Source organism: Hemitrygon akajei, unplaced genomic scaffold (assembly GCF_048418815.1).
Source record: "Hemitrygon akajei unplaced genomic scaffold, sHemAka1.3 Scf000147, whole genome shotgun sequence".
Taxonomy (NCBI): domain Eukaryota; kingdom Metazoa; phylum Chordata; class Chondrichthyes; order Myliobatiformes; family Dasyatidae; genus Hemitrygon; species Hemitrygon akajei.
This window is the reverse complement of record NW_027332033.1, coordinates 90,630-107,214: the sequence shown is the minus strand read 5'-3', so window position 1 is coordinate 107,214 and position 16,585 is coordinate 90,630. Positions and strand designations below refer to the sequence as shown.

Genomic DNA, 16,585 nt, shown 5'->3' with positions numbered 1-16,585 from the left:
GCGTCCTCCGATGCCTCAGAGGCTGGCACTTCCCGACATCTATAAGCATCCATTGCTGCTGATTTTCCACACAGAAATAAATCAAAAGGGATTTCTCCAATGAAATCGATAATTAATCAATACGCCACTAATCTGTTCATATCCTGGACGCCGGCCCCAATTTTGTTACAAACCGTAACGATTTAGAAACGAACTAGCAGCAATAGATATACGTGGAGTCTGTTTTTGATGCTAAAACTATCTTTATTAGAATCTACTTATAATATAGTAACTTAACAATGTTAACTTTTATTAATCTTGCTTATGTGTATATATGTGTGTAAATATAACTCCAAAACTATTGAGCTCGGGGGAAACAAGGCTTGGAGTCTTGAGATGGTAAAGTACGAAAGTTCAATTCAACAACAGAATAGGTGATGAGAGGGAGATATTTGTAATCCAGGGTCAATGTTGAGAGAAGGCAAATATGTCGAATTCCACAGGTTCCATGGTGGTAAAACCAGAGAACAGTCACTGTAGATTTTATCGGTCTTTGTTCCAAATCCACATACAAATTACCACCTAAAGTGACTTGTCAAAAGTGGTATTGTCTTCAAGTGAATTACCACACCACACCCAGGCAAGGGTTAACACATAAGTGGTCTTCACAGGATACCCCAAATCAGATACACTCCCATGGATCAAAAGAGGTGACAACCACACATTCGATGTATGCTGAATCGATAATTAACCCACACCTGTGGGCATAGGGAAGTTCTAAACCATGAGCCTTGGCCATATTTCCCTTGTTTTGAACCTTCCATTTTTCCTCCTTTGTCTCCGTCTCACTCTGGTTAAAATTAAACAAGCTGTGAGCAATGTAAATAAGCTGCAAGTCTGACTGATTCACCTTCTTAATCTCTCTCTCTTAAAATGACAGTCCACAGTAAACGAAACCTAGGGAATCCTAACAACGGCCACTCCCCATTGTGAGCTGACAGGTGTGCCAACAGTTGGGATGACTGAGCGAATCCTTTCCCACATTCTCAGCAGGTGAACGGCTTCTCCCTGGTGTGAACTCGCTGATGACTCTGTAGGTGGGATGACTGAGTGAATCCTTTCCCACAGACTGAGCAGGTGAATGGCCTCTCCCCAGTGTGAACTCGCTGGTGTCTCTGTAGGGCGGAAGAGTCAGTGAATCTCTTCTCACAGACTGAGCAGGTGAATGGTTTCTCCCCAGTGTGAACTCGCTGGTGTTTCAGTAGTTTAGATGACAAAGTGAATCCCTTCCCACAGTCTGAGCAGGTGAACGGCCGCTCCCCGGTGTGAACTCGCTGGTGTGCCATTAAGCTAGCTGAAACAGTGAATCCCTTCCCACAGTCTGAGCAGGTGAATGGCTTCTCTCCAGTGTGAACTCGCTGATGACACTGCAGGTTGGATAACAGAGTGAATCCTTTCCCACAGACTGAGCAGATGAACGGCTTCTCCCCAGTGTGAACTCGCTGGTGACTCTGTAGGTAGGATGAATCAGTGAATCTCATCCCACAGACTGAGCAGGTAAACGGCTTCTCCCTAGTGTGAACTCGATGGTGTCTCCGTAGGGTGGAAGAATGAGTGAACCCCTTCTCACAGACTGAGCAGGTGAATGGCTTCTCCCCAGTGTGAACTCGCTGATGACTCTGTAGGGTGGAAGAGTTAGTGAACCTCTTCTCACAGAATGAGCAGTTGAATGGCTTCTCCCCAGTGTGAACTCGCTGGTGTCTCTGTAGGTGTGATGACTCAGTGAATCCCTTCCCACATTCTGAGCAGGTGAATGGCTTCTCCCCAGTGTGAACTCGCTGATGATTCTGCAGACTGGATGACTGAGTGAATCCCTTCCTACAGACTGAGCAGGTGAACGGCTTCTCCCCAGTGTGAACAAGCTTGTGTCTCTGTAGAGTGGAAAAGTGAGTGAATCTCTTCTCACAGACTGAGCAGGTGAACGGCTTCACCCCAGTGTGAACTCGCTGATGTGTCAGTAAGCGAGAAGATAAAGAGAATCCCTTCCCACAGTCCGAGCAGGTGAACGGCCGCTGCCCGGTGTGTACTCGCTGGTGAGCCATTAGGTCAGATGACCGAGTGAATCTCTTCCCACAGTCTGAGCAGGTGAACGGCTTCTCCCCAGTGTGAACTCGCTGGTGACTCTGCAGGTTGGATGACTGAGTGAATCCCTTCCCACAGTCTGAGCAGGTGAACGGCCTCTCCCCAGTGTGAACTCGCTGGTGACTTTGTAGTTCAGACGACCAAGTGAATCCCTTCCCACAGTCCGAGCAGGTGAACTGCCTCTCTCTGGTGTGAACCCGCTGATGTGCCATGAGGTCAGATGATGGAGTGAATCCTTTCCCAGAACTTCAGCAGATGACTAGCCTCTGCCCGGTGTTAATTGACTGATATGTCCAGAGGTGGGAAGACCAATTGAATCCCTTCCCACACACAGAACAGATGAATGGCCTTGCCCAGTGTGAACTCGCTGATGTACCTTCAGTTGAGATGACCGAGTGAATCCATTCCCACTGTCTGAGCAGGAAGGATATTTGATTGAATCCCTTGCTCTGCTTCTTAAATATCCAGACAGAGACAGCAAAACTCGCATGCCATGAGTGAGCTTTCTGGAGACAAATTCCTTCTCGTTTTGAACCTGTAAAAACATTTTCAAAATCCATCAATGGGTTTAGGACAACATTTCAGATGAGATTACATGAGTTGACAAGGTCTGATCTGGTATCACACTGTTACAGTGAGGTTCAACCCAAGTTGGACAGAGAAATCATCTCCTGACTGTGCAGAGTGCTGGTATCTGGAATGACCATCAATTCCCTGATGCTCTTCCTGTCTCTATAAGAATGGGGCATTTCTGCCATCTCCAATCTGTGCCTTGGCTCAGTTTTACTCTCTCCATTGGTATTATTCCCTGTTCCTGCTGAGCTGCATGGGTGCCTGGCCCCACAGTAACTGAAACAGTCTCACACAAATAGTCTCTTGACGTGCAGCTGGGATTTTCTTTTATGTATTATTAACTTAAAGTGCCACAGTTTTAATGCCATATAAAAAATTCCTGCTGAGATGAATGGTTGGTTCGCACAGCTGTTAAAAGGACTTATAGAGTGAATTTTTGTATTATTTTAGGTTCTTATCACAGTCCAACACTGAAACAGGCTCTTTGGGCCATCTGTTTTGTGCTGAACTATTTAAACTGCCCACTCCCATACCCCTACCATCCAGGCACCTACACGAACCTCTTAAATGTTGAAATTGAGTTTGCATGCACCACTCGTGATGGCTGTTCATTCCACATCCGGATGACCGTCTGTGTGAAGAAGTTTCCCCTCATGTTCCCCTTAACGTTTCACCTTTCACCCGTAACCCATGGCTTCTGGTTGTAGTCACACACCATCTCAGTGGAGAAAGCCAGCTTGCAGTTACCTCCATCAAAATCAAGTCTCCCCCAAATCTCTAATTTTCCAAGGAATAAAGTCCTGACCTGTTCAATCTCTGCTTATAACCCAAGTCCTCCAGACCTGGCAACATCTTTGTGAATTTTCTCTGAACTCTTTCAACCTCTTTTACATCATTCCTGTAGGTTGGTGACTAAAACTGCACACAATACTCCAAATTAGGCCTCACCAATGTCTGCTACAAGTCAACATAACATCCACTTATTGTTGCCAGTACTTTCGTTCATGAAGCCCATTGGGCTGAAATCTTGCTTTCAATCACTATCTAACTGTGACACCACTTTCAGTGAATTAAGGACTTGTATTCCCAGGTCTCTTTCTTCTACAACACTCCTCCATGCCCGACCAGTCACTCTGAAAGACCTCCCTTGGTAGGTCATACCAAAGTGCAACACCTCACACTTATCTGCATTAAATTCCATTTTCCATTTCTCAAACCATTTTCCCAGCTGGTCCAGATCGCACTGCAAGCCATGATAGTCTTCCTCACTGTCCACTACACCACCAATCTTGGTGTCATCCACAAATTTGCTGATCCAGTTAACCACACTATCATCCAGATTACTGATATAGATGACAAACAACAACAGATAAAGCACTGATCCCTGTGGCAACCACTGGACACAGGCCTCCAGTCAGAGAGGCAACCATCTGCTACCACACTCTGGCTTCTCCCAAAGACCGTGTCTCATCCACTTTACTATCTCATCTTGAATGCTGAGTGACTGAACCTTCTTGACCAAACTCCCAATGAGACTTTGTCAAGTGCCTTCCTCAAGTCGATGTAAACAACATCCATTGCCTTGTCTTCATCCACTTTCTTGATAACTTCCTCAAGTAGCTCCATGAGATTAGTTAGACATGACCTACCATGCACAAAGCCATGCTGTCTATCCTTAATCAGTCCACATCGATCCAAATACTTATATATCCGGTTCCTGCACATATGTTCTAATAACTTTCCCACTACTGATGTCAAGCTCACTAACGTAACATTTTCTCATTTATCCTTAGAGCCCTTCTTGAACAGTGGAACAACATCGGCTGTCCTCCAATCCTCCAGTACCTCACCTGTCACTAAGGATTATTTAAATATCTCTGCTTGGACCCCGACAATTTCTGCACTTGTCTTCCACAGGGTCCTAGGGAACAACTTGTCAGGCCCTGGGGATTTATCCACACTAATTTGCCTTAAGACAGCAAACACCTCCACCTCTGTAATCTGTACAGGGTCCATGAAGTTGATGCTGCTTTGCCTCACTTCTGTGTCCATCTCCTGAGTCAATACGGATGCTAAACTACTATTTAAAACCTCCCCCATCTATTTTGTCTCCTGTATAGATTACCATTCTGATCGTCCAGAGTGGGCATGTTTCTGTTCTGACCTTCTCCATGTTTCTGTGACAGAGAAGCTGGCCAAACCTGACTGGAAGGGGAATCTGGTAGGAGTGACGATGGAGCAGCAATGGCTGGAGTTTCTGGGAGCAACTCAGGAGGTGAGTGATAGACACATCCCAAAGAAGTGGAAGCATTGGAAAGGCAGGAGGACACAACTGTGGCTGAAATGAGAAGCCAAAGCCAACATAAAAGCCAAAGAGAGGGCAAACAAAAGAGCAGAAACTATTGGGAAGCTTTTAAAAACCAAGAGAAGACAACTGAAAAAATTGTCCGATGAGCTCACAGTGTGGAACTATGATATTGTAGTCATTAATGAGTCTTGGTAGCACCCAACAGTCTGAGGCATTTAGAGGAACAAAATATCCAGGGCCTCAATATCTCTTGAAAACCAAGGTTCCCTGCACCAGTTACCTTTTAACTTTTAGTTTTGCAGGCACGTACAAACTCTACACCCGCAAAATTTCACTTCTGAAGAACTCCCACTCACCAAGTACACATTTGCCAGAAAACAGCCTGTCCCAATCCACATTTGTCAGATCCTTTCTGACGCCATCAAAATTGACCTCTGTCCAATTTAGAATCTCAACCTGTGGTCCAGACCTCTCTTTTTCCATATTTACTTGGAATCTCATGGCATTATGATCACTATTTTGTGTCACCAGCCCTGGATCATTTCTTAACAGTTATTGCACACTTCTACATTGGGAATTCTACATCCCGATTAAGGGCACATTTGACAAACTCTACCCCAACGAGTCCTTTTACAGTATGGGACTCTCAGTCAATATATGGAAAATTAAAATCACTTAATATATCAACCTTTGTTTCTTGGCATAGTCTGCGATCACTAGAGAAAAAATTGTCCCTCTAAATTCCTCAGACTGTCGGCTGGAACCAAGTTCCGGTCATGGCTACAATGTCACAATATATGGTCCATACATACTGGTTGTGTGGTGAAAAAAAACACAACAGTGCCTCTTTCACGTCAGAGCATTGAAAAGTTTGAAATGAGGATCTAAATCCTAAGAACTTTCAACAGGGTTACAATTGAGAGTATTGTGACTGGCTGTGTCACTGCCTGGTATGGGGACTGTACTTCCCTCAGTCGCAGGACTCTGCAGAGAGTGGTGCGGACATCCCAAAGCCAGGACCAGCAGGCTCCGGGACAGCTTCTTCCACTAAGCCATCAGACTGATTAATTCATGCTGATACAACTGTATTTCTATGTTATGTTGACTGTCCTGTTGTACATACTATTCATTATAAATTACCATAAATTGCACATTGCACATTTATTCAGAGACATAATGCAAATATTTCTACTCCTCGTGTATATGAAGGATATAAGTAATAAAGCCAATTCAATTCAATTCTATTCAATTAACCCCCTCCATTATTTGTTCTGTCATTCTGGCTCCCACCCTGCCTGCAATTTTAGTTTAACTCCCCCACTAGCACTTGCAAGCCTTACCACTAGGATATTAATCCTCTTTTAGTTATGTTCCCCTAACTATCGAATCCCCTATCACACCTTTGACTTATCTCTGCCAGATAATTCCTCCCCCAACAGTTTCTAAAGTGGCCCACCTGTTGTTGTGTGGGATGGCCACAAGAGTACTCTGCGATGGATATTTAACCTCATTCCCCTTCCTGACTCTCACCCAGTTTCCTGTGTCCTGCACCTTGGGTGTAACTCACCTCTCTTCATGTTGTATCTATCACCCCTTCCGACTCCCAGCTGAAATGAAATTCATCCATTTCATGTTCCAGCTCCTCAAAGTGCAGGGTTGCAAGCTGCAGCTGGATGCGCATCTTGTAGGTGAGGGTATCAGGGACACTGAAGGTCTCCCCACCTTCCCACCAATGTTCCCTCCAATTTGTAATCACTAGGGTGCACAGAAATCTTGTGCTGTGCAAATTTTTGCCCAGTGACAACAATATGTACACACTGAATTTTATATAGAGAGGTATTCATTTCTACAGCTAGCAAGTCACTGTCAATAAGCACTTTGATCTCCACTGGGTTTCACCGACCTCATCCGCACTCTAACACAACCTACGTAACAGGCCTGCAGCAGTACTGAGGGATTTTCTCGCCAGTGCTTTTGCAAACTGTATATACATTGGTAGGCAAATGTTTGGGCACCCTGTTCAAAATTTCTGTTATTCTGAATAGTTAACTGAGTGGACGATGAACTGATCTCCAAAAGTCATAAAGTTAAAGATGAAACATTCTTTTCAACATTTTAAGCAAGGTTAGTATATTATTTTTGTTTTAACAATTTTAGAGTGAGAAAAAAGGAAAGGAGCACCATGCAAAAGTATGGGAACCACAAGAGATTTGAGCTGTCAGATAACTTTTACCAATTACCTTTTTAATTACCTTGTTAGGGCTATGGCTTGTTCACAAACTTCATTAGGAAAAGCCAGGTGTTGCAAATTTCAAAGCTTTATAAATACCCTGACTTCACAAACCTTGTCTCAACAATCAGCAGCCATGGGCTCCGCTAAGCCCCTGCCTAACTCTCTGAAAATTAAAATACATGATGCCCACAAAGCAGGAGAAGGCTATAAGAAGACAGCAAAGCGTTTTCAGGCAGCCGTTTCCTCAGTTCGTAATGTAATTAAGAAATGGCAGTTAACAGGAATGCTGGAGGTCAAGTTGAGGTCGAGAAGACCAAGAAATCCTTCCGAGAGAACTGCTCGTAGGATTGCTAGAAAGGGAAATCAAAACCCCCATTTGACTGCAAAAGACCTTCAGGAATATTTAGCAGACTCTGAAGTGGTGGTGCACTGTTCTACTGTGCAGCAACACCTGCACAAATATGACCTTCATGGAAGAGTCATCAGAAGAAAACCTTTCCTGCATCCTCACCACAAAACTCAGCATCAGAAGTTTCCAAAGGAACATCCAAACAAGCCTTATGCATTTTGGAAACAAGTCCTGTGGACTGATAAAGTTAAAAAAAGAACTTCTTGGCCGCAATGAGCAAAGGTATGTTTGGAGGAAAAAAGGTTCAGAATTTCATGAAAAGAACACCTCTCCAACTGTTAACCATGGGGATGGATCGATCATGCTTTGGGCTTGTGTTGCAGCCAGTGGCACGGGGAATGTTTCACAGTTAGAGGGAAAAATGAATTAAATTCAATACCAGCAAGTTCTGGAAGCAAACGTCACACCATCTGTAAAAAAGCTGAAGATGAAAAGAGGATGGCTTCTACAACAGGATAATGATTGTAAACAGACCTCAAAATCCACAATGGACTCCCTCAGGAAGCGGAAGCTGAAGGTCTTGCCATGGCCCTCACAGTCCCACGACCTAAACATCAACTTAATCTGTGGATAGACCTCAAAAGAGCAGTGCATGCAAGACAGCCCAAGAATCTCACAGAACTAGAAGCCTTTTGCAAGGAAGAACAGGCAAAAATCCCCAAACAAGAATTGTAACTCCCTTAGCTGGCTACAGAAAGCATTTAGAAGCTGGGATACTTGCCAAAGGGGTTGTTACTAAGTACTGACCATGCAGGGTGCCCAAACTTTTGCTTTGGGCCCTTTTCCTTTTTTGTTATTTTGAAACTGTAAAAGATGGAAATAAAAGAGTAATCTTGCTTAAAATATTAAAGAATGTGTCATCTTTAACTTTTGCCTTTTGGAAATCAGGTCATCGTTTTACTCACTTAGCTATTCACAGGAACAGAAATTTTGATCGGGGTGCCCAAACGTTTGCATGTCACTGTATGCAATTTTCTTGCTAAATGGTGCTTTAAAAAGTTGGACTTCCAAATATCATATAACCATATAACAACCACAACACGGAAACAGGCCATTCCGGCCCTCCTAGTCCGTGCCGAACTCTTAATCTCACCTAGTCCCACCTACCCGCACTCAGCCCATAACCCTCCACTCCTTTCCTGTCCATATACCTATCCAATTTTACCTTAAATGACACAACTGAACTGGCCTCTACTACTTCTACAGGAAGCTCATTCCACACAGCTATCACTCTCTGAGTAAAGAAATACCCCCTCGTGTTTCCCTTAAACTTTTGCCCCCTAACTCTCAAATCATGTCCTCTCGTTTGAATCTCCCCTACTCTCAATGGAAACAGCCTATTCACGTCAACTCTATCTATCCCTCTCAACATTTTAAATACCTCGATCAAATCCCCCCTCAACCTTCTACGCTCCAATGAATAGAGACCTAACTTGTTCAACCTTTCTCTCCTCTTCTTCCCACTTGCAAATTATTCAGCAACTTTTGCATGACCACAATGCATACAGGTAACACCAGTTTCTGTATTTTACATAAATATTTCCCCTGAACCCTCCCTCAGGTGACTGACAATGATGAACTCGGTGATGACAATCCCAATGAATATGAAGGGAAGGGCAGTAGACGGTCTCAAAATCCACAATGGAGTACCTCATGGGGCACAAGCTTAAGGCTTTGCCATGGTCCTCACAGTCCCCCTGACCTAAACATCATCGAAAATCTGTGGATAGACCTCAAAAGAGCAGTGCATGCAAGACGGCCCAAGAATCTCACAGAACTAGAAGCCTTTTGCAAGGAAGAATGGGCAAAAATCCCCAAACAAGAATTGAAAGACTTTTAGCTGGCTATAGAAGGCATTTAGAAGCTGTGATACTTGCCAAAGGGGTTGTTATTAAGTAATGACCATGCAGGGTGCCCAAACTTTCGCTTTGTTTGCTTTCCCTTTTTTGTTATTTTGAAACCGTAAAAGATGGATATAAAAGAGTAATCTTGCTTAAAATATTAAACAATGTGTCATCTTTAACTTTTGCCTTTTGGAAATCAGGTCATTGTTTCACTCGCTTAGCTGTTCACAGGAACAGAAATGTTGACCAGGGGTGCCCAAACTTTTGCATGTCACTGTATGCAATTTTCTTGTTGAATGATGCTTTAAAAAATCGGACTTCCAAATATCACTCCCCTTCTTCCCACTTGCAAATTACCCAGCAAATTTTGCATCACCATAATACACACAGGTACCAGTTTCTCTATTGTTCATAAATATTTCCTCTGAACCCTCCCCCAGGTGGCTGACGGTGGTGAACTCCGTGATGGCAATGAATATGAAGGGAAGGGCAGTAGTTTGTCTCACTGGAGTCTGGCACATTTGTGATCTGAAAGCTACTTGCTGCCCAGGGCAAAGTTGTTTGATATCATTATGTACCCAGAGAGAATGGGCCAAAACATGTCCTCACGTGTAGAAAACTCCAGAACAAGAGCAGGCAGAACAAGCAACACACACAAAATGCCGGAGGAACTCAGCAGGCCGGGCAGCATCTATGGGAAAGTGTACTGATGCTGAGTTCCTCCGGCATTTTGTCTGTGTTGCTTGGATTTCCAGCAGCTGCAGATTTTCTTTTGCTGCGGTTGGAGGCAGAACAAAGGTGATTTTCTCAACAGCTGATAGAAAGATTTTGTTCTCTTTTTCCGAGTACCTAATCCTTGCATTCAGATAGCTGGAGCTCAGCTCTGTCTGTGAGATCTATCTGCTCCCGTTCCCTGATTAGCCGGAAGCTCCCCGGGGCCCGTATACGGATCTTGGGGCTGAGAGAGGAAAAAGACCTGGCCTGTGCCGAGTTTGCGGGCCACAGTCTCCGGTTCTCACAGCAATGGTCATTCAATTCGAGTCGAAAAAGTCCTTACCTTTCCGCTCCTCCCGACATTTTGTATACTGCGCGCATGCGTAGTTATCGGACACGGCAGCAACACTGCGCCTGCGCATTTGATCGGTGCTTCAAACGACAGCGAAATTTTACACGCGCGGCTTTATGGGTAATCATGGTGCCATTAAAATTTTCTGCAAGCACCTGTTCCGTTTCCAGATCTCAGTTTTTTTTTGTGTGTAGAAAACTCAGTAGCTTTTTTAACGCAGAAAGCAGCTCCCATAATCGATACGCTCAATATCAACAGGCATTTAGTGTATCTAATGCCAAAGTACAATCCTCTTACAAATGCAGATGTGAAAGAAAAGAGATTCTGCTTTTGCTGGAAATACAAAGACGCACACACACAAAATACTGAAGGAGCTCTGCAGTTCAGGCTGCAACTAAGCAGAGGAGTACACAGTCTAGACATGCTGAAGGGGCTCGGATTAAATGCTGTCCATTTAACTTGACAGATAGACCTCAGTATGTGCGGTTGGGAGACTGTAGGTCTGACACGGTGGTGAGCAGCACAGGAGCGCCGCAGGGAACCGTACTCTCTCCGGTCCTGTTCACCCTGTACACATCAGACTTCCAATATAACTCGGAGTCCTGCCATGTGCAGAAGTTCGCTGATGACACGGCCATAGTGGGGTGTGTCAGGAATGGACAGGAGGAGGAGTATAGGAAACTGATACAGGACTTTGTAATATGGTGCAACTCAAACTACCTGCGTCTCAATATCACCAAGACCAAGGAGATGGTGGTGGACTTTAGGAGATCTAGGCCTCATATGGAGCCAGTGATCATTAATGGAGAATGTGTGGAGCAGGTTAAGACCTACAAGTATCTGGGAGTACAGTTAGACGAGAAGCTAGACTGGACTGCCAACACAGATGCCTTGTGCAGGAAGGCACAGAGTCGACTGTACTTCCTTAGAAGGTTGGCGTCATTCAATGTCTGCAGTGAGATGCTGAAGATGTTCTATAGGTCAGTTGTTGAGAGCGCCCTCTTCTTTGTGGTGGCATGTTGGGGAGGAAGCATTAAGAAGAGGGACGCCTCACGTCTTAATAAGCTGGTAAGGAAGGCGGGCTCTGTCGTGGGCAAAGTACTGGAGAGTTTAACATCGGTAGCTGAGCGAAGGGCGCTGAGTAGGCTACGGTCAATTATGGAAAACCCTGAACATCCTCTACATAGCACCATCCAGAGACAGAGAAGCAGTTTCAGCGACAGGTTACTATCGATGCAATGCTCCTCAGACAGGATGAAGAGGTCAATACTCCCCAATGCCATTAGGCTTTACAATTCAACTGCCAGGGCTTAAGAACTTTTTTTAAAAGCTATTATTAATGCTTTTTGAGTTAGTGATTTAGATGCATATCATATTATTACTGAGTTAAGTATTGTATGTAATTAGTTTTTGCTACAACAAGTGTATGGGACATTGGAAAAAAGGTTGAATTTCCCCATGGGGATGAATAAAGTATCTATCTATCTATCTATCTATCTTATTCCTCTCCACATTTGCTGACTGATCTGCTGATTACCTGCAATGTTTTGTAGAAATTAACCATTTTGTTTTTCAATTAACCAGTTTCCAAATGTTTCTCATCTTTCATTCATAGCCACATCCTACTGGTCTGCTTCCTCTTCCTCCTCCTGCTCGTAACCTCCAGACCCCATCTCTTTCCGGAGCCCCAAAGCCCTGACTCAGGCTGGCAACACTTTGGTTTCTGACTCTGCTCCATCGAAGATTCACTCGCTAGTCTGCTGTCAGTCTTTAGAGGCGCATTGTGTAGGTGTCTGAGGCACAGTCCTTTGAAATTGGTGAAAATGACACAAAATTTGAAAAGAGCAGGGAAAAAGGTGTTTAACCACCTTAGTCCGGAGCCCTGGGGAAGGTCAAATACTCAGCGAGCTCATCGTGTTAATTAGCCTGCGGAAAATCATGCAGGAAATTCATGCAGGTGTATCAGATGATGAGAGGCATTGATCGTGTGAAAAGTCAGAGGCTTTTTTCCCCCCAGGGCTGAGCTGGCTAACACGTGGGGGGCATAATTACACACACAACGCTGGAAGAACTCAGCAGGTCAGGCAGCATCCGTGAGAAAGGAGTAGCCAACGTTTCGGGCCGAGACCCTTCATGAGGAATGGGGGGAAAAGAGAAGGCCGAAGCCCAGTAATAGAGATGGGGAGGGGGAAGGGCTAGAGGTGCCAGGTGGAAAACCAATCAGTGGAAAGATAAAGGGGGAGGGGATAAGCATGAAAAGGGGGGAGGGCATAGTTAAGGTGCTTGGAAGTAGCTCAAGGGAGATGTCAGAGATATATATTTTTCATACAGAGAGTGGTGTGTGTGTGAAATGCACTGCCAGCGACGGCGGTACAGACGGATACAATAGAGTCTTTTAATAGAATCTTAGAGAGGTACATGGAGCTTAGGAAAATAGAGGGTTCTGTGGTAGGGTAAATCCAGGCATTTTCTAGAGTTGGTTACATGGTCGGAACAACATTGTGGGCCGAAGGGCCTGTAATTTGCTGTAGATTTCTCTGATTCTAAGAAATTCAAGGGAAATCTCTTCTCCCACGGAGTGGTGACAAGTTGCAACAGGGAGAGTGAGAGATAAATTTTAAAATACTAATATGGAACAGAAACCTGGGCAGGGAGCAGATGGGCCGAGTGGCCTCTCTAGTGTACATTGTTAGTTTGGCAGTGACAGTAAGTACCTGCGACTTGGGATTTGATACAGAATTGATTTATCTTTCACAGATCCACAATATTAAAAACCAGTCTAGTTTAAGGCTAACATCAGCAGAACAGACTCCTCCAATGCTCAGTGACCAGGGTTCAGTCCTGGGTGCGATGAGCAGCCGCAAGAACTGCAGAATCTGACAGTAACAGTCCCTCATGAACCTGCAGCTGCCTTCAGTCACCATGATGGTTAAACATTTAACACGGAGCTGATTTGAACTTCCTCCGTGATGTGAAGTTGCTGGTGTTGCAGCAGCTGGGATGATTGAGTAAAACTCTTTGCTCACTCCGGAAAGAAATGTGGCCTCTATTTATTGTGAACTCACCGGAGCATCACAAGGTGGGTTAACTGAATGAGTCTCTTCGCACACATGGAGCAGGTGAACGGCCGCTTCCTAGAGCGAAGCTGTTGGTGTATCTGCGATGGCCGACTGAATCCCTTCCAAACTGAGAGCCAGTGAATGACATCTCACTGCTATCAACCACATGACAACGTATGCAGTCAGATCAAGGATATGGACACGTGTTCGGGCTCTCCTTGTAGCGAGTGGGGCGCTGTCTTCTCCCGCATCTCCAACTCCACATTCAAGGATCGGTGGCATTCAAACGCTGGTAAAGGCAACACGTACAACACACTGAAGGAACTCAGCAGGTCGGGCAGCATCCATGGAAACGTTGCGTAGAGGGGGTTTCTTATTAGGTTAAGGGGGTTTCTTCTTTGTGAGGGTATTTTTTTTCTTTTTTGTTACTGCGTATGTTAATCAAATGGCTTCTTTGTTTTGTTAAAAGTAGGAATGCTTCTTTGTTGCGAGAGAGTGCTGGAAGCTTGTTTGGGTTAAATTTACTGATAACGAGAATTGTATTCATTTGTTAACCAATTGGGATTAATGTTATTCTCTCTCTTCTGGGTCTGTAAGCTATTGTTGGTGGGCTTTTGGGGAGTCAGCACGAGGGGGGTGAGAGAGAGAGAGAGGACGCGATGCTGTAAGCTGGGTGAGGAACGGACTCCGAGTGGGGGTCCGAGGCCAGGAGGTTCGGCGAGGAGAGGAAAAGAGGACTGATGTGCTTGGTTGATCACTTCGGGTGGCCCCGAGCTACTAGTCGAAAAGTTCGGAGGGGATCAAATGGTGGCCAGAAGACTGTTAATTGAGCTCCAACGGTTGTGCACGAAGTGGTTTGGACTTTGATAAGTTTGGCGCCTTTTCTTTATTTTCTTTTCCTTCATATATACTGTATCATTATTAATCACTTAGTTCTAGTAATATTTATAAAGTGTAATCATTTAATCGCATATGGTGTACTCTCTGTTATTTGGCGAGTTGGGGGACATCACACAGCATCCACACAAGCTGACTACCTAGTTTGGCGGGGCCGAAGGCTGCTCCCCCTAGACGGAAGCGAGCTGAACGAGCCTGAGGCCTGCCAGGGGCTACATTGTGGGGGCTCGTCTGGGATTGAAATTTAGCGGGAGCTATGTGATCCCCCTCTTCAACTTATGCATGCTGCAGTGATGGAATACTATTCTGCTTCTGCTGGTGTGCGATTGCTGGTTATCACTGCACGCGTGTTCGGTGGGGTGGCTGTTGTTAGCCCGGAGGTCGTTGTTCGAGTTCAGACTAGCGCTGACGAAATGGTGGTGGGACCATGGGCTGTCCATACTGTTAGGAGAGTAAAGAACGACAGGTCGGGATATTTCAACTCTGATTGTAGGAACACGGTTGTAGGAATAATGTCCAGCCCTAAAATGGCGGAGGCGTGGGCGGAGCGAACCTCTCAGATGTTAGGCGAGTTGCAGTGCTTGGCTGAGGGAAAGCGACAGGGATTGGTTGAGAGTTTGAGTAGGCGGGCTGGTGACGTTGTTAGAACTGTCTGTTCCAGTTACCTGGAGGTGACAGCTGCCAGTTATGGGAAAGCGGGAGAAAATGCGTTTGGTTCGACTAGAATTCAAATGCCGCAGCTGGGGGGCTTACCATATCTGTGGCAGGAAAATGGTGGAAAGTTTCCAGGGTACCGTCTTTGACTGGGGGGGGGGGGGCAGATAAATTGCTTGCGGTGCCAGGGGGATCTGTGAAGGGGATTAGCTCCTCCCTCAGTTGTTCAGTTGATCCGAGAGGTGTCGGGAAACTTAGAGGAGGCCCAGTGGGGGAACGGCTTGGGGTCTCTGGGGGAGCACGTTCCCAGCAATGTACCACGGAACTTCCGAAAGGAACAGACCCTATTCCTGAAGGCTTAGAGGGACCACGCACTCAGGTGTCGTTACGGATGGATGGAAGCCAAGTTAAAGCAATCCTCGACACTGGGGCGGTCAATTTGCTGTACAGTTTGTTTTACAACCGGTATTGGAAGCATTTACCCTTGACCGCAATGAGGGCATTGGAGATTTGGGGTACCAGTGCCGGTGATTATCCAGACGACGATTATTGTTCAGTGAAAATGGAGTTCTTCGAGGCCATTGCGGGGTGACTGAGGTTCGTGAATCGTCAATGCTGATGTGTCCGGACATTGTGGAGACGGGCAGCGTTTCGATTTTGGAGGGGACCAACACCCTGCTGGTGTGGAGGCGCCTGGGGGCCTGCCCGGAGGAGGCGGGTGAGAGCTGTTTGGAGGCATTGTCCATGCACCCAGAATTTCGAGCTGCTTGTGAGGACTTGTGTAATAGCATTGGGCCGGTACCGACTTCAAACGAGAGCCGGTGGTGGTACGGCCTGGGGCAAGTATCTGAGGGTGAGACCCTCTTAGTGGACGCTCCGAAATACCACGAGGGAGGGGAGTTGACCGATGAAGACACCTCGGTGAGAGAGAGAGGTTGCGGCGACTGGGCCCTGAAGCCGTGGGAGACGTAGGCAGCGTGAGTGTGGAGTATAGGGCGCTGAAGAGGCGCACTGTCAGTGACCAGAATACGGCCCTGAGGGCCGAAGAGGCGATGGCCTGTCTGAGTGGTGCGAAGTGGTTTAAGGTGCTGGATCTGAGGAGTGGATGTTGCCAGATCCCGATTAGTGAGGCCGACAAGGAGAAGACGACCTTTATAGATCCCCTAGGATTCTTCCCGTACGGAAAGATGCCACAGGGCATATTCGGAGCCCTTGCAACCTTCCCGCGGGGCATGTGGAAGACCATGGGGGATGTGGAGGTGTCAGGAGTTTTGGCGTATGTGGATGTTCTCCTGGTATTTGGATTTGCCTCGGGAGAATCTGAAGCGAGACTGTTGCAGGAGCGACTGAGAACTAAAGAGCTAAAGCTTTCTCTGGACACGTGCCAGGTCTGGCGAAGGTCGCAGCCCGTGAGTGACTGT

At 45.8% G+C, this 16,585-nt stretch overlaps 1 protein-coding gene across 2 annotated transcripts; it reads right to left on the bottom strand.

The window, feature by feature from the left end:
- Positions 1-885: 885 nt before the first annotated feature.
- On the bottom strand, positions 886-10,596 carry LOC140723910 (uncharacterized). Of its 2 annotated transcripts, none has more exons than XM_073038449.1 (2): positions 10,546-10,596; positions 886-2,656 (listed from the first exon to the last, which is right to left on the bottom strand). In XM_073038449.1, the coding sequence occupies exon 2, from the start codon at positions 2,331-2,333 to the stop codon at positions 1,026-1,028; it is 1,308 nt and encodes a 435-aa protein (XP_072894550.1). In that variant the 5' UTR covers positions 2,334-2,656; positions 10,546-10,596; the 3' UTR covers positions 886-1,025. The 2 variants fall into 2 exon arrangements, with proteins under 2 accessions (XP_072894550.1, XP_072894551.1); XM_073038450.1 differs by lacking the exon at positions 10,546-10,596 and adding an exon at positions 8,119-8,185.
- Between the last annotated feature and the right edge of the window lie 5,989 nt (positions 10,597-16,585).